The sequence below is a fragment of the Tiliqua scincoides genome, chromosome 3 (genome assembly GCF_035046505.1).
Source record: "Tiliqua scincoides isolate rTilSci1 chromosome 3, rTilSci1.hap2, whole genome shotgun sequence".
NCBI lineage: Eukaryota > Metazoa > Chordata > Lepidosauria > Squamata > Scincidae > Tiliqua > Tiliqua scincoides.
In genome coordinates, this window is record NC_089823.1 from 10,974,345 (window position 1) to 11,001,252 (window position 26,908).

A 26,908-nucleotide genomic window follows, 5' to 3' on the forward strand; every position below is an offset into this window, starting at 1 on the left:
TCTCTCCTAAAGAAAAAGTCAGTTTTTTTCTTCTCATTCGCTTTTACTCAATAGAATAACTTCTGATGCTCTAACTTTAATTGCATGTGATACATGATGTCCTCAGCTGCAGCTATTGAAGTTCATCAACAGAGTTTTTGTAAAAAGACCATCAGTCAGTCTAGGAGTGAGAACCTTTCAGCAAGAAACACTAATCAAAAAAATTGGAAGCCTAATTGGTGACATTTAGCCTTACAATGTGGTGTGGAGACCTCTTTGCCTTCCCACACAATGGTGGGTGGGTGAATTGTGGAAGGAGATTAGGTATGCCCGCATGCACAGCTCAAGAACAATTAGTCTTGGTTGGTGGCTAGACTCAAATTGGGCAGGGTTTGCTTTTATGCAGGCCTGCTGTTCTAAGTTGGGGCAAGTGTAGTTTTGCTGTTGAAAATGTGTACTGCAGCCTCCAATTATATTGTTTTAAATGACCGACTGACAGCCCAGTCCTATTCCCTTTTTATTCAAAAGTAAGTCAAGGTATGTTCAGTGGTATTTATCTATGTTTAGGATTGCAGTGTGTCATTTTTCTTTTGAAACTGGAACGGTGAAGCATTGATTTCTTGCTTTCACCAGTTTTTCATTTCAGATTGTTGCTGCATTTTTCTCTGGTCAAATTAGCTGGGGATTTAACCTTTTATTTTAAACATGTTAGTAAGAGCCATCTGGATTTGTTCTAATCACATTCCTTGTCTTTTGGCCACCTCTGCCCTTTTGTTCAGCTGTAAACTGCTTGGGGGTGGAAAGAGCGGATAGTCTGGTTAATGTGAGCTGCCTTAATGGGTATTGAACCTAGATGGTATTGCCTTATGCAGAGACTTGCGCTTGGGTGATCTTCAGAATCCTTCCACAAATGTGTGAATTTGTAGCATCTCACTCTTTTAGCTTGGTTAAGAGTTGGGCAGATGCGAGGGAGGGCACCAGGTTGCAGGTCTCTTCTTGTCTTGTGTGGTCCCTGAGGCATCTGGTGGACCACTGTGAGCTCCAGAAAGCTGGACTAGATGGGCCTTTGGCCTGATCCAGCTGGACTCTTCTTAGGTTCCTATGTTCAGATACCCAGGCAAAAGAGTTTGGCTGAATGGCATTCGGGCTACTCTGGACACAGGAAATCTTTTGAGCTTTCCTCTCCACAGCGCACCCACATGTTGCTCCCAGGTTCAGCCTAGACATGAGACTGACTGAAGTGCTGTCTTCAGGTGGAAAGTTGAGGGGAAGCAGTGAATTAACTAAACTTTGCTTCTATCCACCAACCCCATTCAGCCTACCCGGCTGCTTAAGTTGTGTCTTTGATCCTCTTCCCATTCACTGAGAGCAGGCACAAGAGAATTGGGGCAGCAGCAGCCCTTGTTTTCTTCCAGCACTGCCAGAGGAAAGGGAAACAACAACGTCACTTCACCCTCATCGTCCTGTGAGGAAAACAGCCAAAAGCACAAGGAGAGTCAGAGTGTAGCACTCTACACCCTGCCCCTTGCCTTCTGCTCCTGCACTGCCTCCCTCCTCGGCATGATTCTGTTTGAGATAACCAGGAGGATCAGAGCACTCCCAGCATGCTACACTCTTGATTTCAAACATGATGTCTTAAAGCAGGGTCTCCAAACCTTTCAGTACAAGGGCCACATTGTATATTTTACACAGTTTTATGGGTTTAAAAAAATTAGTTTTATGAATGAAATTTAAATGAATGAATAAGTTTTACTTGGATTTTTTTTGTAATCATCATGATATGATTCAGAACAAAAGAGAAATGTGACAATTACAAAGAAATAATGTCATGCTTAAACTGGGAAACTATATATAATGGGTAATATGTCAAACATTAGCAAATACTCTAACAAAAAGCCAAGTTGCTGCGGATAAAAATCTTGTGGCAGGCTGGATGTGAATCCTGGGCTGTAGTTTGGAGACCCTTGGCTTAAAGGAAGGAGGCTGCAGCGGAGCTGGAAGGGCAGACTGGCTATTGATAACTGCCTCTCCTTGCTCAGAAGGAGCTGGCTGTCATGGCAAAACAGCAACGGAGTTTTTTTGAGGGCGCGGCATGCGTAAGAACATAAGAAGAGCCCTGCTGCATCAGGCTAAAGGCCCATCTAGTCCAACTTCCTGTATCTCACAGTGGCCCACCAAATGCCCCAGGGAACACACAAGACAACAGGGATGGAGGATCTCCCTCAGTTCAGGAAGCAGATCCACTCAGGCCAGTCCTGGGCACTTCTAGAATGAAAATTATAGCACCACTTTATTCCCATGTCTCCTTCTGACTCAGATTAACCACCCCACTTGTCCGACATCAGGATACCTGTAACAGACTCATGAGTAAGGCACAACATTAAGCCCATCTCCTTACAATTTGTTTTTCAGTATTGCATACAAGACCTGTCTTGTCTCCTGAAAATCTGCTGGAATGTCTCAGGGGGTGGCATGTATTGTATATTTGGATATTCACCAACTGAGAATTCCTCTTTAGCCTGAGAATGTTGCTTTTCAATGGTCAGGAGGAGAAACTGAACTAAGAATATTACAAATGGCTTTGGGAGGTCCATGTGCTTTTAAATAATGAAATGCTGCCCTGAGGCAGAATTTATAGGTTTAAACAGAGACAGAATAGTTATCCTTCCGATTCAAAATATCACAGAGCCAGCCCGTATTTTTGGTCAGTATAATTTCCTATCCTTTTTGTGATTGCTGAAATATAAGACTTCTGTTTCCAGGCAGCTGCAAGCTGTGCAGTGTTTCTTAACAAGTGATTGGGGGAAGGATTGAAAGGTTTCACCTGAGGACTGTGAAGTGCATGCACTCCTCATAGCAGAGGCCATGTGGACTGAGAACTTAAGGTGTGATGGTGATTAGCGACCAACGGCTCATGATTGCAGGCTGACAGCTGTTCAGAGGGGGGTTGAAACATGGTTCATTCCAGGCATTTCTATGCCATAAAGTGCTGTTAAAGCAACTTCTCTCTCATGGCTTCCCTTGCAAATGTAGTTGGAGACAACAAACGTTCGTTAGAGAGCTTCAGTCCCTTCGCAGAACTGCAACTCCTAGGTTCTTGCTTAAGAGAATTGAAATGGGTTCAAATTTTTAGCATAGACATAACTCCAATTTTCCTCTAATGGGTGAGACATCATATGGCAGAGAATTCTCAGCAGCAGCCTATTAAGTACCCATGTCTCTGAAAGTTAAATCCTGTGAACACATTCTTAGGACACTTTTCTTGCTGAGGGTCCCCCAGATAAAATAATGTACATGACCGTAGCCCTGCATGAACAGATCCTTAAAAACTCAAAAGTAATTTTTTGGTCAAATGGTGCTTGCTCAGTTTGGTGGATGAGTGCACTGTGGGTAAGCTGAATTTCCATATGCACCCTTATATTACCAGCAAAGTTGTCGCGTGGATCTCAGAGAGTGTTTCTATTGAACACTTAAACTTTTCTTTAGCTAGGCCTCCATGTACCATATATGCAGTCCCTTTGTAGTATAAAAATATAATGTGCTATAAAAATGATGGGTTTACACCTCTCTGATGTAGTGACACGATCCGTCTCCACAGCAGTTATTAGGGCTGTTAGCTGTACCTGCCATCTAAGGGCACTCAAGGCTTAGGATGTGGAGCCCAAGATGTGGGTTAAGGTGGGAGCACTTGAGACTGAAGCCGTTGGCTGGAGAGTGCAGAATGAAACAGGAAGCTGGAACAGAAGGCTGGGGTAGATGGTGAGAGTCAAGATGAGAATGAGGAACCGGTGCTGTGTAGGGTGCTCAAGTTGAGCTGTTGCACCTGCTGACAGCTAACATGCAAATGAAGGAAATTCCACCCCTTCCTGACTTGTGATCCAAAGACAGCACCTCGCCCAGTTTCCTTCTCCTCCTTTATAGTCTGACTGACAGAGAAGCTCAGGCAGTCCGATGAGCAGTTCTCTTTTGTTCCTGGACCTGCTCACTTATCACTTTGCTGCTGGGATCCCAGAGGCAGGATCAGGTCCAGATGGGGGCCATGGATCTACTGAGAGCTTAGGCTCTACAGGAAGTACCATTGGCTGCCTTTCAAGGACAGTGGTTTCTTTACAATCCTCCCTGGTGCCTTGGTCATCAGCAGCAATCCTTTAGAGTTCATATGGCTAAACCCCAATACCTAAAGATAAACAACTACACTGGTTACAAAACTAAGCTGAACACAACCAGTAGTTCTTATAAGTCAAGTTTTGTTTTATGGCCAAGCCCCCCTCTACACATAAGAAACTTGGTTTGTAGAAAGGAGAGAGACTTAATGCACTGAGAGCTGCTTGATATTTGGCTAACAGTGTGTATCAGTGTACAAAAATCACGAGAACCTTATCTATTAGGAACATTCCTGCTTTCTTGTCCTTTAAGGAGAAAACCTGCACTACGCATTTTTGATGCAGTAGTCCTCTACCTGAGGATACTAAATAATAATAATAATAATAATAATAATAATATCCATATTTAAAATGTTTTGGGAGAAGCTCCTTTCAGAGCTTGGCTTATAAAGTTTACTTACATATTAGTCCTCTAAAAGATTCTCTGCATGTGTTGTGGCTCTTTGAATTCCTGCTGATTAGAGACATCTGCTGGTCAAATGGTAAAACTTTTTGGCAATTGTTGGAATCAAAACCAAAACAGCCTTTTCCATTGTGGGCTTGAAATGGTTCCTTCTTTTTCTAAAATTTGCTTCATTTGTTTTTCTATAATCCTGAAGAGAAATTCTGCATAGTTTGGTTTTTGTCAACACCTTACATTAGTTCTTTAAAAAGTTGCAGTGGTGAACCATAACAGCATAACTGTTGTGTACGCTTTGGCATTTGGGTTCTTACCTTCAGATAAATGACTCAAACCTTATTTACCAATAGGTTGCAGGGCTACAATGTTATAAATCAGGGGTGCTTGAAGTTTTTGGCAGGAGGGCCACAACATCTCTCTGACGCTGTGTCGGGGGCCGGAAAAAAAAGTTCATTTACATTTCAAATTTGAATAAATTTACATAAATGAATGTATTAGAGGCGGAAAATGAATGAATGAATTCAATCCAGTTTATTATTCCATTCACACTAATAAGGGGGGGGGGAAATCTTCAAACCAGTTTATGATTCTATTCACCGTAATAAGTGGGAGGGGAGAGATCATCATGCCAGTTTATGATTCCATTCACCCTAATAAGGGGGAGGGTCTTCATGCCAGTTTATGATCCCATTCACACACACAAATGGAGGGGGATCTTCCACACTTTCACACACATACACCCGCCTGCTCGTCTGCCCCCTCGCCCTCTGTCCTTCCCTCCCTCATTTGCTTGGGCAGTACGTGCTCCTGCCTGGCCGCCCACTCACCCGCATGGCTGCCTGCCTGCTCGCCCAGCTGCATGCCTACTTGCCTGCCTGCCTGCCCACCTAATCGCCCTTCTTGCTAACTAGGGCGGCATGTGCTGCTGCTGCCTGCCTGGCCGGCCCACCAGCCCACCAGCCCTCCCTCCCTTGGAGACGTGCTGCGGGCTGGGCTGGGCTCCCCTCCCTCACGCTGGATCTCTCTCCTGCACTCCCCTGGCTCAGATTGCAGGAGGGGAGCCCAGCCCAGCCCATGGGCAAGGCAGGGAGAGACTCCCCCCCCCATCTCTCTCTCTCCTGCACTCCCCTGGCTCAGTTTGCAGGAGGGGAGCCCAGCCCAACCTAGCCCATGGGCAAGGCAGGAAGAGACCAGCCAGCAAGCGCAAAGGGTCTTTTATAGTGGGAAGTAACGCAGATCTGCAAGTCTCACGTTACCTTCCGACTATAAAAGACCCTGCACACACGCTGGGCCTGTCTTTCCTTCGCTGCCACTGAGCTCAGCGGCAGCGAGGGAAAGCAAGACGCGGAGCTCGCTTGGCAGGCCAGTGTGGGCTGGGGTGAGGGCTGAGTGCCTATTGGAGATGGGGGGACCCCCTGGGGGCCGGATGGGGACTCGCAGCAGGCCGCAAGTGGCCCGTGGGCCAGGGTTTGGGCGCCCCTGTTCTAAATGATCTCTGTTGTGTGAATCCTCCGTGAGCTTGGGTACTACTGAAATAAACACACCCAAAATGTATGTATGCTTTTTATTTCAGGTGTAAGGATGGCTTGAAAGGATTTACGTTCTCAGCTCTAAAGTAAGTAAACCTAATAAGTTTGAGCCCAAAGTGCCCAGCCCAAATTGAGCATTATGTAAGATTAAGAAAAAAAATTACTTTGAAACAACTATTTAATCTCTCCCAAAGTAATGATTTTCAGCAATATACTGGTTATTTTTGTAGTACTATTTTTAGTATTTCCATTTCTTTTCATGACATCTAGAAGGGAAAGAACATCAATCCACAATTATATTATTATGTTCTGGGCAGGCTTGCAGTCTTGAGTAACACATTACCAAGCTAAAGGGATGCCATACAATTTTACAACACTCTGTATAGGCAAGTATAAAAAAAACAGAAGGAACCTGACTTTTTATGTATTGTTAAACCTATACATTCATACACATTTCTACTTAGTAATATGCTTCTATGGAAAATTAAAACCTGCAGTTATGACCTGCGGTCTGATCTTAGCTATCATGTCACACAGCGCAGCCAGGGGCATCCGCAGTCCACTGTTCCCTGGCATTCCAGAAATCAAGTAACGAATGGATATATTTTTTTTTCTCTTTTCCTTCAGATTCATTGTAGGAAAAGAAGAAATTCCCACTCATTCGTTTGCACCAGAAGCAGTGTTCCTGAGAAGAGAAGGAAAAATAAAGCACTGTGAAGAAATTACAGAGCAAATGAACATAATTGCTGTAACAAAGAAACTTGTGGACAGAATGTGAGTTTGAAATGCTGAGGGTTTCTTTTGGTCCTTTCTGTGTTCAAATGTGTGTTCTGTCTTGCAGAATGATGATTTAAATTTTAGAGCACCTATCTTTTGCATCATTATTTATTCTAACTAAACACATAAGCGACAACAAAGTAGAAGAGTCATTGCCTTCCTACATAAGGCAAGGCAAATTCAAATAAGCCACTTCTTGATTTTTCGGGAGCAACGGTTAGGAGCTGTTGCTTGAAAACATTCATAATAGTTTTTGGACTAGACTATGTAATTTTTGATGGCACTTGTCTTATGATTGTATTTTACTGTGTTTACAAATATTGTGCAGCACTTTGAACATTGGAAAAGAGACCTGTACATATTTTAAATAAATAAATGTCCAGAGTGGTGACATGGAGGCAAGCAGGTACTGACCTTCAAAGTGGGATGAATTAGGGAGACATTCATACCAGTCACCAGGTGGCCAAGTAAGTGGTTAAGGTACACAAATGGGTCTGGCAGTCTAGAAGCAGGCAGTCCTGTTGATCACACTGCAGGTCAGATCAGTGGCTGGAATTTTATTATCAGGTTGTGTCTGCTGAACTGGAAGCTGCAGTACTGACTTCTGGCCATCTACACTTCAAAGTGTGGCTCCAAAGTGTAGTACAGAGCAGACCAACTGCTACCTACTCTTTAGAGCAGGGGTGCCCAAACCCTGGCCCTGGGGCCACATGCGGCCCTTGAGTCCTCTCAGTGCAGCCCTCAGGGAGCCCCCAGTCTCCAATGAGCCTCTGGCCCTCCGGAGATTTGTTGGAGTCTGCACTGGCCCGACGGAACTGCTCTCAGCGTAAGAGTGACTGTTTGACCTCTTGTGTAAGCTGTGGGATGAGGGCTTCCTCCACTGCTTGCTGTTTCACGTCTGTGATGCAGTAGCAGAAGTAAAGGAAAGGCCGGCCTTGCTTTGTGCAAGGCCTGTTATGATTGATTGTTGGCAACCTTCAGTCTCGAAAGACTATGGTATCGTGCTCTGAATGGTGGTTCTGGAACAGTGTCTAGTGTGGCTGAAAAGGCCAATTCGGGAGTGACAATCCCTTCCATACCGGGAGCAAGTGCAGTCTGTCCCTGGTCTGTCTCCCTGGCTATGGGCCTTCCTTCTTGGCCTCTTAGCCTCAGACTGTTGGCCAAGTGTCTCTTCAAACTGGGAAAGGCCATGCTGCACAGCCTGCCTCCAAGCAGGCTGCTCAGAGGCCAGGGTTTCCCACCTGTTGAGGTCCATTCCTAAGGCCTTCAGATCCCTCTTGCAGATGTCCTTGTATCACAGCTGTGGTCTACCTGTAGGGCGCTTTCTTGAGCTATTGCAAGACCTTCATTCATTCATAGAAGTTCATCTTTAATATATTTATTTATGTAAACTTATGTGAATTTATTTAAATTTTAAATGTAAATTAATTCTTTTTCCCCCCGGTCCCCGACACAGTGCCAGAGGGATGATGTGGCCCTCCTGCCAAAAACTTTGGACACCCCTGCTTTAGAGCACTGCAGCAGGACAAAGAGCAAGGCAACCCAATCCTGCTGCCAGAATCCTCATTTCCTTATGTTTGATTTGAAGGCCTTTGCATGATGTTAAAGGAACGGTCCCCAAGTGAACCTGTAAAATACAGGGGTGGGGGAGGAGAGGCAGGACTTTTTGTTTTAGGAGGGTTCATATAAAGAGCTCTTGAATTCAATTGACAGACACATGAAGCATGACTAGGAGCTAGCAAAGCATGGTCAGTAGGCCCCACTAATGAAACTCTTCACTGCAGGGATTCCAAGAAAAGGCTCAAATGATCCACAATTAAGAGGAGTGAACTTCCTTTGGTATTTCTAATGTCCCACTTGCATATGCCTGAAAAACCATTGAGTTCTTAATCCTAATCCTCTATCAAGTTTCTCTCCCATATGGTTTCCTTTTAGATATAACGAAGCCTAAGCCTAAACGTCTGTAACTCGATCACATCCTCATTACAATTTTTGCTACACAAACTGACCTCCTGGATGATTTATGACTGACATGCTTTGCAGCGCATAATTCAAAGTTTCCAAAAAATATTTGGCACGATACAAAGACTGAGTAATGTTTTGTGCTCAAACCACAAATACTTGACTACAAGAAAATCTAATTTCTTCAGCCAGTATCAAATTGATTTCCTAGTAATTCCACTTGATGTGTCTTAACAACTGGACAGCCCTCCCAAAAGCATTTATCTTTTTTCAAATTCTCTGTCCAGAATAAGACTTTTGGAAGTCCTCATGATGGTTGAATTTGCGTAGTTCTGCTGCTTATGGAAAGTGAAGGGGAGGTGAAGAAACCTATTGTGAAATCTGAACAGTACAGGCTTTAGTGCCCTGTTGCAGTTTTCTCTAAAACCACTTTAAAACGAGCAATTGTGAGGCAATTGACTTAAGAAGTCTCTCATTGGATCCAGCCATACAAGCAAATTATGGGACAATCTCTGATTTAATTGTTTGGGGGAAGATTTTTTGAGATGCTGGTGATAGCACAACTTCCGGTTTTCTGGATGATGCCAGTTATTTGATCCTTATTAACCGGACAGGAACCCAGTCTGGTTTGGGGACTGACTGCCTTGAAATGTGGTGGTGTCAATATGCAGATGACATCCAGCTCCAGCTCTCATATTCATTTAATTCTAGGGAGATGGTGGAAGTCCTGAACCAGTGTCTTGTGGAGAGTGATGGACTGGATTTGGGCTACCAAATGAAGCTAAACCCTGACAAGAGAGATGTTACTAGTATCAGCAGGAAAGCTGACTTGCCTTTGTACAGTCTGCTTTGAATAAGGTTCTGCCACCTCGTTCATTTCCCACTGAAAGACCAGGTCTGCAGTTTAAGGGTACTCCTGGATCCAGCCCTGCTTTTGAATAATCAGATGACAACTGTGGCTAGGAGCATCTTTACACAGTGTCAGCTTGGATTCCAACTGCATTCTTTTCCAATGAAGAGAAATGTAGCCAGCATGGCATGTGCCCTAGTCACATCAAGACTGGTCCACTGTGATGCACTGTATATGTGCTCCTGTAGAAAAGTGCTCAGGAATTTTAAGCAAGGAACCCAGCAATGGTTCTTGTTGGAGCCTCTTCTTGGGAGCATGCAACTCTCTCCTACTTGATATCTGCAGAGGTTACCAGTGCATTTACAGGCTCAATTAATGATGTTGATTACTACCTTTAAAGCCCTGAATAGTTAGAATCGAGGTTCCTGAAGGACCATCTCTCTCACATGAATCTGTTCATCCTCCCCAGTCATCATCAGAGGCCCTGCTTCGTTGTTCTCTGCCATCTGGTTGGTGGGGACATGGAGCTGGGCCTTCTCTACCGCAACCCTTAGGTTATGGAACTCACTGCTCTTGGAGGTTCTTGTTAGCCCCCTTTCTGCTGAATTTTTGATGCTAGTTAAAACCCTTTTTATTTCACCAGATGTTTCAGTTTTAAACTAACTCCCCTGTTGAGTCTGTTGTCCCCTGCTGCTATCTGCTTGTTTTCTAATGTTTGTATTCCTTTCAGGAACTCTGTTTCATTTTTTAAATTCTGTTGTTTAATGATGGTCTTTCTTTATAAGGATTGTTAGTTTTGAGTGATGAGGAACTCAGCTGAATCAAACCTAAGGCCCATCTAGTCCAGCCTTCTATTTCCCATTGCAGTGGTGTAGCTAAGAGGGGCAGGGGGTACATTGTCCTGGATACCATGTCTTGAGGTGGTGCCCAGCCTGCATCAATGGATTCCAAGGAGGAGCATATCCGGAGGAGGTGCCAGCCCATCCACCATGTCTCTCTGCCTGTGGCGCACGGCTGCTCTGAGCGGTTGCAAGTCGCTCTGAGTGGCTGACTGCTCTGGTGGGAAAAAAAAGCAAAACAAGCTGTTGGCTGCTGAGAGCAGTTCACAACCACTTCAAGCATCCCATATATCCGCAAGTAATTGTCGGTGATGTCATCAATCCACCACAATTACTCCTGGGTCAGGCACTTTCAGGAGGTGACATCTGACATCACAGCCCTGGTGCCAGATGCCCTAAGTACACCACTGTCCCACAGTAGCCCACCAGCTGCCTCTGGGAAGCCCACAAGCAGAAGAGAATGGCATGTCCCTCTCCTACCATTGCTCCCCTGCAACTGATATTCAGAGGCATACTGCTAGTGTACCTGGAGGTGGCCATCATGACTAGTAGTCATTGATAGACCTTCTTCTCCGTGAACTTGGTCAATTCCTTTTAAAGCCATCCAAGGTTAGTTACTATTAACATGTCTTGTGTCAATAGATTCTGCAAACTGACTTTATGATCCACCTTGGGACCCTTTTGGGACCGGAATGGGTCACTTTTCCATTAAGGGGTGTGACCCATAAATGGGTCTGTTGCAGTGAGCTCCGATCTGCAGTCAAAACCCGGTTTTGGAAACTCTGCACTCTGGAGCTCCAACTGCAAACCGAAAGTGGGCTCCAACTGCAAGTCGGAGCTCGCTGCAATGGAGGGGAGGCTCGCAGAGGGGGGCTGCGAACCTCCAGGACCCTCTGGGAGGCTGCACAGTCCGTCTGTCCCCGGGTATGTTGCAATGTACCTGTGTGCCTGTGGCTCCGTGACTGCTGCAGCGCTGTCAGTTCACCCATTTATGGGTCTCACCCCTTAAGAGGAAAGTGACCCATTTCGGTTCCAGTGGTGGGTTGTGACCCACCACTTTGAGAACCACTGCCCCAAATAACAGCTGTTAACAGGAAGTTAGGCCCTAGCCTGTTCCAAAGCTACTCCTTGTATTTCTCTATTTATACAAAACTGGCATGTCTAGAGTATGGAAAGTTGCAATTCACAAGGGTCTACAAATGGTCACTGTCCCTTTTTCTCTGACTTGATGGTGCACTTTGGTTTCTGTTAACCAGGAACTCTGACAAGATGAAAGTGTCTTCAGCTGTACTTCATCCTTAGAGGCATTCTGAGTGCCTAGGGAAATCAAAGGAACGTTCTGAATGCTGTGGGGAAAATAGAACACTTATTTATTTCAAATCTTTGCATCTCTGCTTCCTCTCCCCGGAGGCGCTCAAGGTGGCTAACACCACACTAAAACAATACAACACATTTAGTACTTTTGTTATGCAAAGTGCAATTAATAATGAATATTTGATGTGGTCTGGTTTTCTTTTTCAGATGCAAGCATGGGCCACGGCACAGATGTTGTAAACACTACGAAGATAATTGCATCTCATATTGCGTTAAAGTGAGTGACAAAAACAAGCATTCATCAGTTGCCCTAACTAGAAAAAGTGGCACACAGAAAAAGTGTGTGCCGAATGAGTGGAGTCATTAAATTTCTTCTTTGGGGTCCCACATACCTGTGTTACTTCAAAATGTCTTAGTGTTTCAAAGGGTCTAGCTTAGGCACAAACTGTATGTTGAAGCAGATGGGTGCCTTTTATGCAAGTGTTCATTTTAGCGTCTGTACTTCATGTGAATACTATGTTGAATTGAGGGTATATCGCTCCATATTCAGTTTAATTGCTGTTGGACAGCCCAATCCTGAGCTCAGCTCCACCAGACCTGCCTCCCTGCTCCCTCCCTAACGTACCTCCCGCCTGCCCTCTCTCCGCCCTCCCCACGCCTCCCCCCTCCCCAGAACGCCCCCTCCCCTCCCTAAGCCTGCTTACTGTGCCGCAGCTCGACGGTTTGTGAGACCGCTGAGCAGTGGAGGACGGGCGCCCGTCCAGCACCCAGAGTATAATTGGCTGGATGTGATTACCACAATCCCCTCCCCCACTGACTGCATGCTATATAGGGGTCTCTTCCTCTCCCTCCTTCAGTACAATGCCAGTACTGCCTTCTGTTTGTGCGGAGACCACTTTCTCTCCTCCTCCTCCGGCAACCTCTCTCGCCCCCGCGTTCCCCCGCGCCCCCACAGTTCTCATTGTGAATAATGAGAGGTAGGTAGCAATTCTGCCTCTTGTAGATAAGCAAATTCGCAGATAACAAATTTGCATATAAAGAGAACTGACTGTATTCCGTTTTTTAGGACAAACATGTTCTGTTTGTACCTGTTTGGCTGGCTGGCGTTAGATTGCTGGGCTAGATAGACCTGTGGTCTGACTCAGAGAGACCATTCTTGTGGGAGGATCGCAGGACTTCTGTACTGTGATGCACAGTCTACGGTGTTCATGCGAAAGGATCAGATTATTCATCAGAAAATATTTGCCAGAGCAAGGTTTTTTTGTTTTTTTTTACAAGGTTGCATGTTGCAGGAGTGTTCAGTTAATGTCTGCTGTAAGCTCCTAAAGTGAGTGAGAAGCAAGGCACTGAGAGTCTTGACTAATTTAATTACACACAGAACCGTGTAACAGATCCTGCTTGCAGCCGTTCCCCCAACTCAAGTACCGGGAATGTGCTGCGCTCGGCAGCTTGAGCGGCCGCGGCACCCATACAGCTGTGCCTCTCTGGCACACTGAGGTAGATTTTTTGGACTCCCCTAGCCTGTGAATGTATTTTAAGGGTAATGAGAGAAAGTCCACAGTTGTTGCACGGAGGGAGGGCAGTCCATGTCCATTGATGTAAATTATCCTCTCCCAGAATATGATCGGTGTGGGTTTTCTTTCCTTTGGATGAGTTCTCTGTGTGGGGAGATTGTTTTGGCTGGAATTAAACTGGCACAGGTGGAAGCACCTGCTTACATGTGTCTTGGTGGGGCTCCAGCAAATTCAGTCTTGCGCATAATGTGCGCAGGGGAGAGCGACTTTCTTTTCTGAGTTGTCTGCAGTTTTATTTGCCATATTTCTGTCTTTTGGATTTTCACAGTTAATTACTTGGCTTTTCAACAGCCTGAAAAGCAGAAGGTGCAGCTCGATCATCTGTATGTTTTGAGATAGTATAATCTGGTACTGAACTGGGGACTCCTACTTTCTACAAAGTACCCTGTGTCTACCTTCCTTAGCTCATCACAGCCAGCTGGTTAACCATGTGATTCAACCCAGTAAAACAGTTTTAAGCACATTTTCAGGCCCCCAGTAGAGACATGAGTACAGGTTACAGTACCTTATTGAACAATTTAGGATAATTTAGATGGAAATCATGCCTTTATTTCAGTGAACCAACATAGGAATGCATCATATTTAATCTCCTAGGTAGCAGGAACCTACACTTACAGTTTTCCCACTTCCTGGGAAAACTAAATTGAATAAAGTATATTTGGATTTCTATTTTCTGGTGAGATACCAAAAGTCTTTGACTTTCAGATAGGAGAGATAATCAACAGACTGGCAATGGTTGGATTTAGCTGTAGTCTGCTCAGTAACTCAAGGGTGTGGTCATGCTTTCTGCTCTGGAGTCTACTTCAGCCCTACATAAGATGCAGTGTCTTTCATTTGAACAGTCTTCCTTGGTTTATGTTTCACTGTACATGCATATTATGACTGACTGCCATCATAGCTATTGGTGGCCCTTTTAAAGGTTCCCCAAATTCTTCCATACTGAGACAGTAAAGTGATATATGTGCAGCAACCTGCACTATAAATATGTCCACAAGAAATGTTTAATAATGTATTTAAAATAGAAAGGATGACCTCTCACTGCTAGTGACAGAACTGGGAAACAACAGTTTCCTAAGAAGTCCCTAAATGTTCAGCAAGTAATACAGTATAATCAGGCATTCATAAGTTAGTATATACCTATTAGTATAAATTATGATTTGTTGGCATGAGCCCTCTTTTTCTGCATGATATGGAAATTGGCATCTGATTTTTCACTTTTGAGCTCATCATCCCTTTCTGGGGCTAGTGCAGTTATAACTTTGCCAACTACTTCACCATTGTACCCATGGATAACTTACTCCCCCCCCCCCCACTCTTTCTGGTTGAATGAAACCACCCCACCCTCAACCAATGAAACCACCCCACCCTCAGCCAAGCCTAACTGCAGTGAATTGTTAATCAGCATTAATGAGAGCCATGGTTACATTTAATCAAGGTTTCTGTTTAAACCCGTACCTGAAACTACTATTTGAAGCTGTGGCCTGTTGAGAAGCTTCTATGGTATGGTTGGCCTGTCCGGCTCTGTTTTGAAAACCCTTGTGGCTCCTTGGTAATGCATGACTGAACTTAGGTCAGGCTAAGGAATAACAAGCAATGGTCCTGGTGCCAGGTTAGGACGTATGTGATTATGCTTGTATATTTATTAAGCAGATGCAAAATTATTTTGCTTGGATTATTTCTTTCTTAGTTTGATCTGTGTCTTTGGACAGATGTGTCTTTTAAGCAAGTGGCTGGCATTGTTGAATTTTTCCTAAGCATGTCTCTGGACAAAATTAGCAGGAGATGTTTACTTACGGAAAGGCCTATGTGGTTTTTAAATTTTCTTTATAAAGGGGTTAGATTTCTTTCATTCTGGAATGAAGGGCTGCCTGCAGCTTTTCCTACTTGTCATATTTTTCTTTCTCGCCAAACATATTTTCTTTATCTTACTTGTTTGTACACTTGAGCATTCCCATTCAGGGTCCAGTAGCTACAGTTGTACTTCCAGTTAACATTCTCCCATCCTAGTTCCTGTGAAATGAGACATGAAGGGAGAAAATTGGTATGGAAGTGAGAGAATTTGAATTAACGGAGTACAGCCAGACTATGCCTTGGAGAGGTAGGAATAGGGAACAAGAAACAAGACCATTGGAGAGGGGAAAGAAAGAGAAGAGGAACAGGATGTAAAAGAATTTGGTGGTCAAGTGAGAACAAGGAGAGTTTAGGACTAATAAAGTCACCCTGTGGCCCATAGTCTATTCTGATTTTGTTATTGTCTGTCTAGTAGTCTGTACAGCAAATGGTCTGGTTTAGTAGATGAATCAGGCGGTAGAAGCAAAGGAAAAAGTGGGTTAATAAAGCTATTACGATTTGGGACAGTACAATTTTCCATTTATTTTACTATCAACATATTGCTACAGATGTCCAAGACATCTGGTTTGTTGCTGAACTCTGTTTTGAACATTTGCCTAGTATTGAGTTGCAGTGTTAGAACATAATTTGTTACTGAGTTTTTAAATGTGTCTGTTGAAAAGGATTCATCTGCATGGTGTTATTTGCTGATGAATAACTTTTTTTTTGTCTGCATCTTTGAATCTCTAATAGAAATAATCATAAAAGTAACACAATTAATCCTTAGCAGAGATAGCACTTGAAGCCATTAGAGCCAATTCAATACTGATTTTTAAAAAAGGAGGCTCTAGAAATTAATGACCTGTCAGCCTGAACTTCAGCCTAAACTTCAGCCTGAACTTCAGCCTTCAGTCTTTTCTTGGAAGAAAAGATTATTATTTAAGCAAGAATTCTCAGCATAGAACAGTAGTTCTCAAACTTAGCACTGAGATCCACTTTTAAAAGGGCTCTCTTATCAGGATCCACCTACCTTTACGAGACTTTTAAAAAGGGTGATCTAGAAAGGAATAATATTTACTTACTGACAAGTAATATTTTATTTATAAGTATTATTGTTTGTTGTTTTTTTTAAAAAACTTGATTCATTTCTTGTAATGAGGCAGCTCTAATGAATAGCCTCAAAGCTTGGATTAGTTAGACTGTAACAGCGCAATCCTAACTTGCCAGTATTCAGCGCCAGTTTGGGGTTGAAAGCGCCTCCACCTGGGGCAAGTGGAATTGCTTCCCCTTACCCTGGGGAGAGCCTCTGCAGCCCCGATGGGTCTACTTGGATCTGTGCCACCTACAGAGGCAGAGGAACTGCCCCAGGCTGCCCAGGAATGGGGACAGGATCCGGCATGACTGCTGGGTTCTGGCCCCACCCCTTCTCTTCCACATACATCCTTGCACCAGTCCAGCTGACACTCAAGGAGGCGCAAATATGCTTTACGGCATATTTGCTACCCCCCTGGGCTGGAGCAAGAAACTTAAGCCAGCCCTGCACAATCTTAGGATGGTGCTCAGCTGGGCTCTTCTGTGGTCTTTATTTTTATACTAACTTACCTGAAGCCCAACAAACCATTTATTTTTTAATATTTTAACAGATCAGCTTATAGATCTCCCTTTGCTTTAATGTTTTCTTCATCAGACTAATTGCAAAATGGTTTGGAAAGAGCCAAGTGCTTGAGCATAGCAGAAACTAAATATAACTCATTTGTTTGCCTTTTCAAGTCAGATCCAAATTCTGGATTGGAGTCCTCCAGAAGCAATTGTTTGAGCCCCTGTTTGATACCCAGTGTGGAATGGACTTTAGAGTGTCTGGGTGAAACTGGGGAGGCCCAGGTTAGGCCAGCGCGCGGTGGGCACCCGGACATTGCCTTCTCAGCCGTAGAGTTCCCTGGAAATTGTTGGACTAGTTATCCTTTCTGAATGACTTCATGGGTCAGGAATTGTGTATGCTGCCCTGAAAGATATACATACACTGGAGGAAACATAGGATAAAAATGTAATAAATATAGACATGCCTTTGGGAATAGAAGAATGGCACAATCCGTGTTTTCCAGGAAAGGTTAAATGGAAGTGGAGATTTGGTTTCAGTTTCCAAGATGTTTCAGCAAATGCTAGCAGAGCAAACCTTTCCAAGGTTTTGTTTCAGAGTGAGGTTTATTTGTGGAGTGCCTGACACTGTTCCTTCTGTTTGTTTATTTTTTGCTCTGCCTCCCTCCCTCCCTTTCTCTCTAAATGTCACATTCTTAATATCTTCTCTAGGGCTTCATTAGGATGTTTAGTGTCGGTTACTTGATCCAGTGTTGCCTTCGAATCCCATCAGCATTCCGGCATCTGTTTACAAAACCTTCTCGGCTGCTCTCGCTCTTCTATAACAAAGAAAATTTCCAACTTGGGGCCTTTCTGGGGTCATTTGTCAGTATATACAAAGTAAGTTTCTAAAGCGCTGAAAATGTAAAATGTTAGAATAAATTCTATTATTGCCCTTGTGCTGCAGCAGCAATAACACTTAATGAGTATCTTTATTGTCCCTGAGCCTAAGACATTGCACTCACTCACTCACACACATTGATCATCATTCTTGTCGTGTTTCTTTTTTACTATGAGAATTAGCCCAATCCTGAGCTGCCCAGAGCTCCGGGACCCAGCAGCTCCACGGAGGGCTCCCGCTGGATCCCGCACCTCCCACGCCACTGCGGGAGGCTCCTTGGGAAAAGGGAACCAGCCCCGCAATGGGGCTACTCACTGGTCGCTGCTGAAGTAAAGGCGCTCATGTAGGGCAAGCAGCCCTGCCCGAGCGCCTTGGATCCTGCGGAGCTCGGCTCTGCGGACCCACCCCTCCCCCGACATGCCTCCCCCACGCCCCTGGTCATGCCTCCCCCTCCACGGAATGCCTCCCCCACACCCCTGACCACGCCCCCATCTCCCGTTCTGCATCCCGGCGGTCTGGGAGACCGCTGAGCCACGGAACCCGGGTGCCCATCGCGTGCTGGCTCAGAGCTGGCTGGAGCTGGGCTAACTCCGGCGGGAGCCCAGCAGTAAGCCCCACAAACGTGCCTTAAGCCGTGCCGCAGACCTCAGGATCGGGCTTGTAGTCTGTAGATTGTGTTTTTGCTAGACGAAGAAAGAACAGAGTTTCCCTTTTCATTGGCTCTTAGTTGTAAAATGGCTTGTTTGATCTCCAAATGTGGATTCTTTTATGCACAACAGTGGTTCCCAAATCCACCATTGGGAACAAAACCTGGGCCATTCCACGTTAAGGGGAGTGGCCCAGGAATGGGTCCCCAACAGTGCTGCAGCGATTGTGGCACTGCAGGGACCCTTGGACATCCCACATTACTAGGGATGTCCTGCAGTCTCCAGGAGGGGGGTCCTGGAGGCTTTCAGCAGCCTCCACGATCCTCCGTGTGGCTGCAACGAGCTCCGTTCTGATTTTGGAGCTCACTCTGTATAAACCAGAAGTGAGCTTTGAGATCAGAATGCAAGCCTGCAAGTCTCCAGGACCCACCCCCCCGTGTGGCTGCAGGATATCCCCAGGTACATAGGGATGTCCGAGGGTCCCCACAGTGCTGTGATCACTGCTATGATGACAGGGCCACTCCCCCTGCCCCCCCCCCCAAGTATTCTCAGTGGTCCCAACATCTGAGTAAGACTTCGGGAACCGCTGTTATAGAGGGTGAAAATTCTGCTAGATTTTAATTTGAAGGGCCTGGTAGGAATATCCTAACCACTGTGGGACTACAGGTGTTGCTGCTTAACAATGGACCACATATATGATGGTAGTCAAAGCACAATAAAGTTGCTCTTTATGAAGCAATTGTGTCTCTCGTAGCCTACAGTAGAGTGTCTGTTTACGTTAACAGAGAGGCTCTTAATGCAAAGAAGAGGCAATCTAACTCCTGTAGCCTGTGCAGCCAGCTAGTGTCTGGCAGGGGAGCTCTTGGTTTTAAAGGCAAACTGCCTCTGATTGCCAGATGCAGGGGAGGTCAGCAGGATGCAGGTTGTATCTGTTGTCTTGTGTGCTCCCTGGGGCATTTGGTGGGCCACTGTGAGATACAGGAAGCTGGACTAGATGGGCCCTTGGCCTGACCCAGCGGGGCTATTCTTATGTTCTTATGTTTACAAAAAATGGCAATAGATTGGACTAAATGTTCACTTAATGACCTAATCACGTAAGGGGATAAGAGAACGTATCCCCGTTGTTAAGTGGTGCATACCTGTATATGACTGACATATTTGAAAAGAGTTGAGGAGGTGGTCCATCTTGTGGAGTCTCACACTGGAAGTATGAAAGACATGACATGCAGGTTATCTGCTAAAAGAGACCATAAAAGACAGAAATCTGTACTCTTACTGTATACAATATATAGCACAAGACCCATTCACCTATCACTCAGACTAGTGTGGATGCTACCTCTTCAATATTTGCTCCTACCTTTTGTGGGGGAAGGAGTACTTCACATGGTTGTGGTGGATTGCATGGCTGTGCTAGTTGATGTAGTCTCACCTGAAGTCTCACCAAAGCAACCAGGCCACTCGAGGTAATGTATAAATGAGGCCACAATCGAGTGAACTGTTTCCTTGCGTGCCCAGTGTTTCTAGGTCCAGTGCACCCTGGAGGAATTGGTCTGGAATGGGCAAAACTAGTTTACCTTAAACAGAATGAGATGGTAGACAGAAGTAATAGAATTCTGGACTGCACAACATCAGACAGCAGGACAGAGGTGTGTGTGTCTTATTTTTGAATGGTCCTCTGCATTAAAAAGCTCCCTGCATGTTGTAAACTATTACATAAGGGAAAGAGAGTTCCCTGCATTACATGTTCTGTTCTGTGCTACTTTACTACATTCAGGGACCTCTTGTGAATTCAAAAATATCCACTTTTGTGCATGCCCCCGTGGCCTAAAGTGGCATAGTCTAGAGTTTTACCTCCTTTGTTCTGCATTACATGTGGAAGGCTGAAAATAGATTTTCCATAATAACCATTTTCAAGCACGTAAAATGTTGCCACTAGAATATATCCTGCTATAGTTGCCAAGGGTAGGATAAGACTCAAAGGAGCTCAAGTGAAGAAGGGTCTTGGGTAAAATATTGCTAACCAGGACATAACTGTGCAGTAGATGATGTTCTAAGAAGGGAAGGGAAGAATACAATGAACAAGACAGAAAGGAAAGTGGTTGGATACACACTTCTGTTGGATTTGGCTGACACCTTGTTGTCCTGTTTAAGAATGACCTTTTAATGTAATCTGTTTCCAGATACCCTGTTTTGATTACTTTATAAATGGTGGTGCTGAGAAAGCTACCCAGTTCAGAGCTGGAACTGTAATCATAGGCCTCTTTGTACTTGATTACAGTTTAAAGCTATCATTGACAGCTTTGTAACTAAATCATTATGCTGTTTCATCCAACAAGTTTATTCTGCTGGTCTTTAAAATACAGGGTACGAGCTGTTTCCTGCGCTGGGTACGGAACCTGGATGATGAACTGCATGCGCTTATCGCAGGTGGGTTTACATTTCTTCATGTTGATGATCTGGCTGTCCAGGGCTAATCATGTGTAAGCATCTGTCTGCCATTTAGAGGAACCCTGGAGCCTTGCTTGGAACACCTTTGTGGATTTGGGGTGGAGGGGGTGGTGGTGAGATGGCAGTGCAGACACCTGTGCACAGGAGGTGTGTTAACAGCAGCTAATACACCTCCTGTGGTATAGAATGATCATGAACAGTCAGTGGAAAGAATGAAGTTGTTGGGAATAGAATACACACAGTTGTTCAGCTTCTGTGAGCAAAGTGAAAGGTCACTTTTTGGTGAGAAGAATAGTCACACAGGTTAAGAGGGTCAGAAGGAAGCAAATTGAAGGCGAAACCCGGGGAAAAAATTCCACTGCAAATTTTAGGCATGTATGGCAGATTCTGGGGATGAGTTGGTCAGTTTATTTAGATAATAGAGCTATAGGGTTATGTGCTATACAGTAGCAAGAATGGGAATGATTTTTTTCTTCTTCATCCAGGGTCCTTGGCAGGATTATCAATGATGTTTTACAGAAGTACTACTATCTCCATGTACCTGGCTTCCAAACTAGTGGAGGTAAGCTTTGTGTACTTGGGGAGAGGAAGTCTCTGATCATATCTGCATCTAGCTGGTCAGCAAGGTAGAGGAAGAAAACCAACCTTGCAAGTTTCCTCAGGAACAGCGAATATACTTGCATCTTAACGTTCAGTTCAGTAAGACCTTTATTGGCATAAAATACAGAGAAAGAACAAAACAAAACAGAAATATACAAAGACAACACAACATAAGCATAAACATCAGTCACTACCCAGAGTCCCAGGGCTCTGCCTGGCTATTACCCCAGATAAAAAGGAAGCGACATTATCCAGAGTCTCAGAATCAGGTGTAGAAAGGAGAGACTGAAGCATGATTGAATCCTCCCAGCCCTGCATCCTAGCTAACAATGGGCCTAGATATTTCTTGCGTGATGCATCATGTAGCGGGCAGTAAAAAAAGGTATGCATTAAAGTCTCAACGCAATCCCTACCACACTTGCATTTCCTCTCTGAGTAGGGGATACCGCTGAACCTGCCAGTTAATAAGGCAGATGGAAGAGCGTTACACCTTGCCAGTGTGAAAGCTCTCCGGGCCTGTGGGCACACCAGGTGGTAAAAGAAGGAGGCCGGTTTCCCAAAACCGACTGGAATACGGAGATGGAGTGGAGAACATGTGGTTCTGGCGGCACTAAACAGCTCTTGTTGTTTGATATCAAGAATTCTTCCTTTAACGATTCTGTAAGCTGCATCACAGCCAATCATACCTAATTCTGCAGTGTCCAGCCCTATTGACTTAATTTTAGTTAGAAGACCAGTGATCTCTATAGGCAGGACTGGATCCGATAATAATTGGTGCATTAGACCAGAGGAGGCAGGGTTAAATAAAATCCTAAACCAAAATTTCAGAAGTCTTAACCATGCAGTAGTCCTTAATCAAATTAACCCCACCTCGAGACACAGAACTAAGTAGGGAACGCACCTGGGTAAGCCCAAAGTCTTCCGTAAAAAGGAGGCTTGGATGCGTTCTAGTGGTTGGTTGATAACCTTATACCAGACAGGAGAGCCATAAAGAACCTGGGAAAGAACCTTCTCCTTAAACGCCTCCAGAGCAGCATCTTAACGTTAACCATGATATTCTCATCAGCTATGAACATCTGGCCACATTAATCCGTGCCCTGCATCCATGTGCCTCAATCTGACCAAGAGGGGATGCTTGCAGAGCTCTGAGTGATCTGGCTTCTGGTGGCCAGCCATGCCCTCAATCATCCTTCCCAGATGCAGCATATAAGGCTCCACTTCTGACCAAGAAGGGAGTCATCCCCCCCCCCCCATCAAGACTATGTGTGGAAACTTTCTAGTAGACTAACGGTTCCTAACCTCACCGCTGCTGACACTCTCAGAACCCAGAAGTGAGTGGCAATGGCACAGAATGCATCATGTGATGACATCACCACCACTTACTTCTGGGTTCAGAGGCCAAACATAAGCCTCAGAATAGTGGTAAGAGGGTCAGGGAGGGCGGAATGACTTTCCCCAGCAGCTGAGTCCACCACGCTGAGCCTCCTGCAGCTGTTTGGAGGCTTGCGCCATTGTCCCACTGCTGGGCAGCGGGGGTTCCATGACGCCTGGGTGTTGCAATGCACATTTTGAGAACTGCTGTAGTAGGCAATAACCTAACCTGCAAATAGAAACAAGTGAACACTTTGGCTATAATCCAACACAGAACCAAACTTTGTTCAGGTGGCTTTTGAATCATCACAATTGTGCACATCATCTCAACATGGAAAGGTCCTGTGTTGGTCCTTCACGTAATCCCAATCAGATGGGGAGACACCAGCAGCCCCGCACGTATCCCTTCCTGTATCATACGTAACCCTGCAAAAAACGTAGCTGGGTTCACTCATGCCTGCTCCCCAAACATCGGGCAACTTCTCTTATTTTCAGGTCAGACTTTGTCATTCAGGCTGACAATTGTGGGGATTTTTGTCTTGCATGAAGAAAGGGAGCAAAAAAAAAATCCAAAAGGCAGAAAACAGCAGGCAAGGAAAGCCAGTCTTGGAAGCAGCGGTTTCATTAAAAACAGCAGTCTGAGTAAAATGATGTTTGTGTGTTGGCTGTACTTCTGGGATATCTGTGTTGGTGGAATTTGGCAGAAAGTAGGTTCAACTAAAAGATTCCCCAGGGAGGGACAATCAGGACTTAAATACATCAAGAATCCGCTTGGTGATACAGCGTTTCCTGTCTTGGTTTCTGCTTTTCGCATCTTTTCACTTTATTAAGTGCTTACAACTCGATTGACGAATGCCACTGTTTTCCAGCTCGCAGTATTATAATAATGCCTTGGGCCCCTGCGGCTTGCTTTCTCCAAGTTTACTCCAGGGCTTCGTGGCAGTGGTGAAATGAGAAACGCTGCATGATTTGCCATGTTACACCAGCCAAAGCTAACTGACCAAAGAGGAGCACGTTGCTTAGGAAGCAAAACGATGCAGATGAAAATAAACTTCTAATGTTTTCTCAGAAAACCAAAAAGAGCCTGCAATTTCCAGGGCTGCAACGATAGTTGATGAGTTAAGAGTCCTGTAATATAATACCATATTAGCAAAATTCATCATGTGGCATAATCCTGTGATTTAAAATATCCTCCTCGAAGCAAGTGAATCATGCCAGTGCTTCTCACACATTTAGCACTGGGACCCACTTTTTAGAAAGAGAATCTGTCAGGACCCACCAGAAGTGATGTCATGACCAGAAGTAACATTGTCAAGCAGGAAAATTTGTAACAATCCTAGACTGCAGTTCTACCCACGCTTGTGGTCCTTGTGGGGGCGGGGGGGAGGCAGTGACGCAATCCCCAGGATCGCGTTGCTTGGGGGGGGCTGCAGGGGCTTGGCTATACTTGCCAGAGCCTCCTGCAGCCTCCCGGGGGTGTGCCCTGCACAATCGTCTGCAGGGCTCCCTGAAGCTTTGAAAGCGAAAGTGGAGTGATTGTGCCCCACCTCTACAAAACCGGAAGTGGAGTGCGATTGCTCCACTTTCACTTCTTCAGCTTCGGGGAGCCCTGCAGACAGTTGCGCAGGGCCCCCGCACCCCTGGGAGACTGCAGGAGGCTCTGGTAAGTCCAGTCAAGCCCCTGCAGCCCCCTGAGCTACATGATCCTGGGGATCATGTCACTGCCTCCTCCCTGCCTCCTCGCTGCCCCTGCCCCTTAAGGGGGCAGACGCCAGGACCCTCAGGTTGGGGCATCACAATGCCCCAGTTTGAAAACCCCTGACATAGTAGCTTGTTAAAAGTACAGGTCTGTAACATTTCCCCAAATGCAGTCGCATACCATGGGAGCATCAAGTCTAATATATTAAAAATAAAATATTGAAATGAATGGGGACCCACCTGAAATTGGCTTGCGACCCACCTAGCGGGTCCCAAGCCACGGTTCGAGAAACACTGAATCATGCAATATAATTATGCGAGGTGTGTATTTTGTTGCCTGGAAAAAGTAGCAGAAATGCAAACCTAAAAGAGTTGTAATCAGTTAAAATCCTTCAGTGTCCCTCTTTCTGATTCTGTGGTAATAGCCACAAACCTCAAACTACTTAAGAGGATTAAATGCCACTGAAGTCCATGGGATTGTTGCTTAAATTGTTTGCAGGGAGTAAATTGTGTTTGTATAGCTGGGTAAATTGTATACTTCTACACCTTCGCCATGCAAACATGGATTCTGGTATCGGAATGTGGCATCCCAAGAATTTCATTCTTTTTGTCATTGCTAAGAGCATGCCTCATCCTCATGGTTGCAGAACTGAATGAGGCTGGAATGTTGGACCTTGTAGGGGCTTGGAAATCACAGCAAAAGGGGTGACCATCACCCCGGAGTCAGAAGGCAGGACCTGAGGTCTCTGGCACAGCTCTCCATCTCTCCATAATTTATTCACACATGCGATACACCTGATCACCCAAACCTTGCCTTGTAGTGTTCCCTTTTTATTCCCGTCTATCCTCACCCAGTTCCATAATAAACCAAGAGTGCAGTATAAATTATGAAGAATAATTTATGTGGCCTATTCTGACCAAAAACAGCTTTCCTTGCTACGGAATGTGGACTTTTTGCCCAGCATTTCTATAACCTCATTTTCCTGAGGATTTGATACAATTGTCCTTTATACTACATCCCTTTCTGTGTTATGTACACCCTCATCTTTTATTTCTCTTAGCTAGTTTGTTGAAGCAAGTTTTTGGAAGAAAAAAAAAAAAAAGAACAGCTGGAAATATATTTGTTAGAGTGACATTTGGTGTGAATTCCAGCAACCATTAACCAAGTGGTAACAGCACTGCACATATTGCTGCACGGGAAACTGTTCACCTGTTATGTCTCATCACATGGTGAGGAGGATTTTCTCACTCTTGCTGATTTTCTGATCACATGCAATTATTGTACTAGAACACTGCGTTCTGCTAAGCAGCGTCCTACAGATAGGTGACATTTCACAGATCTAGATTCTCGTCTTAAAAAGACTTCAAACTGAAATCTGCATGAAAATTAGGTTTTGTGACGTGGTCGCAGTGTAAGATGGGTCCCTGTTCCTTCATAGGAATTGCAAACCTCAAGTATCGCACTTGGCATTCTTGTGGGCACTGCAGACTGTAAGTTGCACAAGAAGCTTCGCAGGACTGAGATGCGCAGAAGGGAAGCTGCTCCATCTACACTTGTGAAAAGAAAGTGGCTCAAAACAGCAACATCTCCCTGCCCAGTGCATAGCTCACACTTCAGGGAGAAAGCTTCTTCTTGACTTGCCAGCATTGTATGTGCAAGGTGATTTTGAAGTGAGTTTTTTCCCCAGGATGAAACCTCCTGCAATATGTACCTGAGAGGTACCCTCCCATGAGAGCTGACCCACATGTTCTGTTGTACATTTGGGATCACTTCAAAATTCCTTGTAGATGTACAGTGGTGACTAGATTTGTTAATTGTATAGTGGGAGATAAGTGCTTGTATGAATCTTCCTTAAGGTTAGCCAGACCTATCCTAGTTCAGTACTTGCTACTCTTAAAGTTCTGTGATGGAGACCATGAGGGTGTGGCATCAAGCAGTGTCTCCAGGATTCCATCTTCCCAGTCCTGTGACACCAAGTCCTGCACCTGCTCATCAGCTTGCTACGTGGCATCATTGCGTCTCTTGCCTTTCTGGAAACTTTTGCTCAGTTGGTGTTTTGTTTTCTTTTAATAGGCCATGTACTTCAAAGGCATTGAAGCTGGAAAGGTTCCCTATTTCCCTCATGCAGACAGTATCATCTATGCTATATCCACAGCGATCTGCTTCCAGGCAGTAAGTGTTTGGTCTTCAGTTGGAAGCTGTTTAGTTTATATCTAATATTAACCACAGTGAAGAAAAAGCATTTAGAAGGCAGTTTGGCTTAGCTGTATGAATGAGCATGTTGGGTTTCCATTAACAAGTTTGCCAGTGCCTTTAGGCTGCTAGAGAAGGATTCTTCTGTGTGGTCCCTACCCAGTTGCACATAATCACGATGTGTGACCTCACAGAAGACCATTTCAAGAGCACATAGTGTACAGGTGAACATCCTGTCTGTACTGAATCTTTCCATT

At 44.8% G+C, this 26,908-nt stretch overlaps 1 protein-coding gene across 1 annotated transcript in view; it reads left to right on the plus strand.

Annotated features, from left to right (window-relative positions):
• TMEM135 (transmembrane protein 135) overlaps nt 1-26,908 on the plus strand; it is a 211,938-nt gene that overhangs the window by 176,883 nt on the left and 8,147 nt on the right. Inside the window, exons 7-13 of the mRNA XM_066621837.1 lie at nt 6,116-6,157; nt 6,699-6,845; nt 12,021-12,090; nt 17,525-17,692; nt 20,704-20,767; nt 21,274-21,350; nt 26,532-26,630. Coding sequence (XP_066477934.1) covers nt 6,116-6,157; nt 6,699-6,845; nt 12,021-12,090; nt 17,525-17,692; nt 20,704-20,767; nt 21,274-21,350; nt 26,532-26,630 — 667 coding nt within the window. The remainder of the gene's footprint in view (nt 1-6,115; nt 6,158-6,698; nt 6,846-12,020; nt 12,091-17,524; nt 17,693-20,703; nt 20,768-21,273; nt 21,351-26,531; nt 26,631-26,908) is intronic.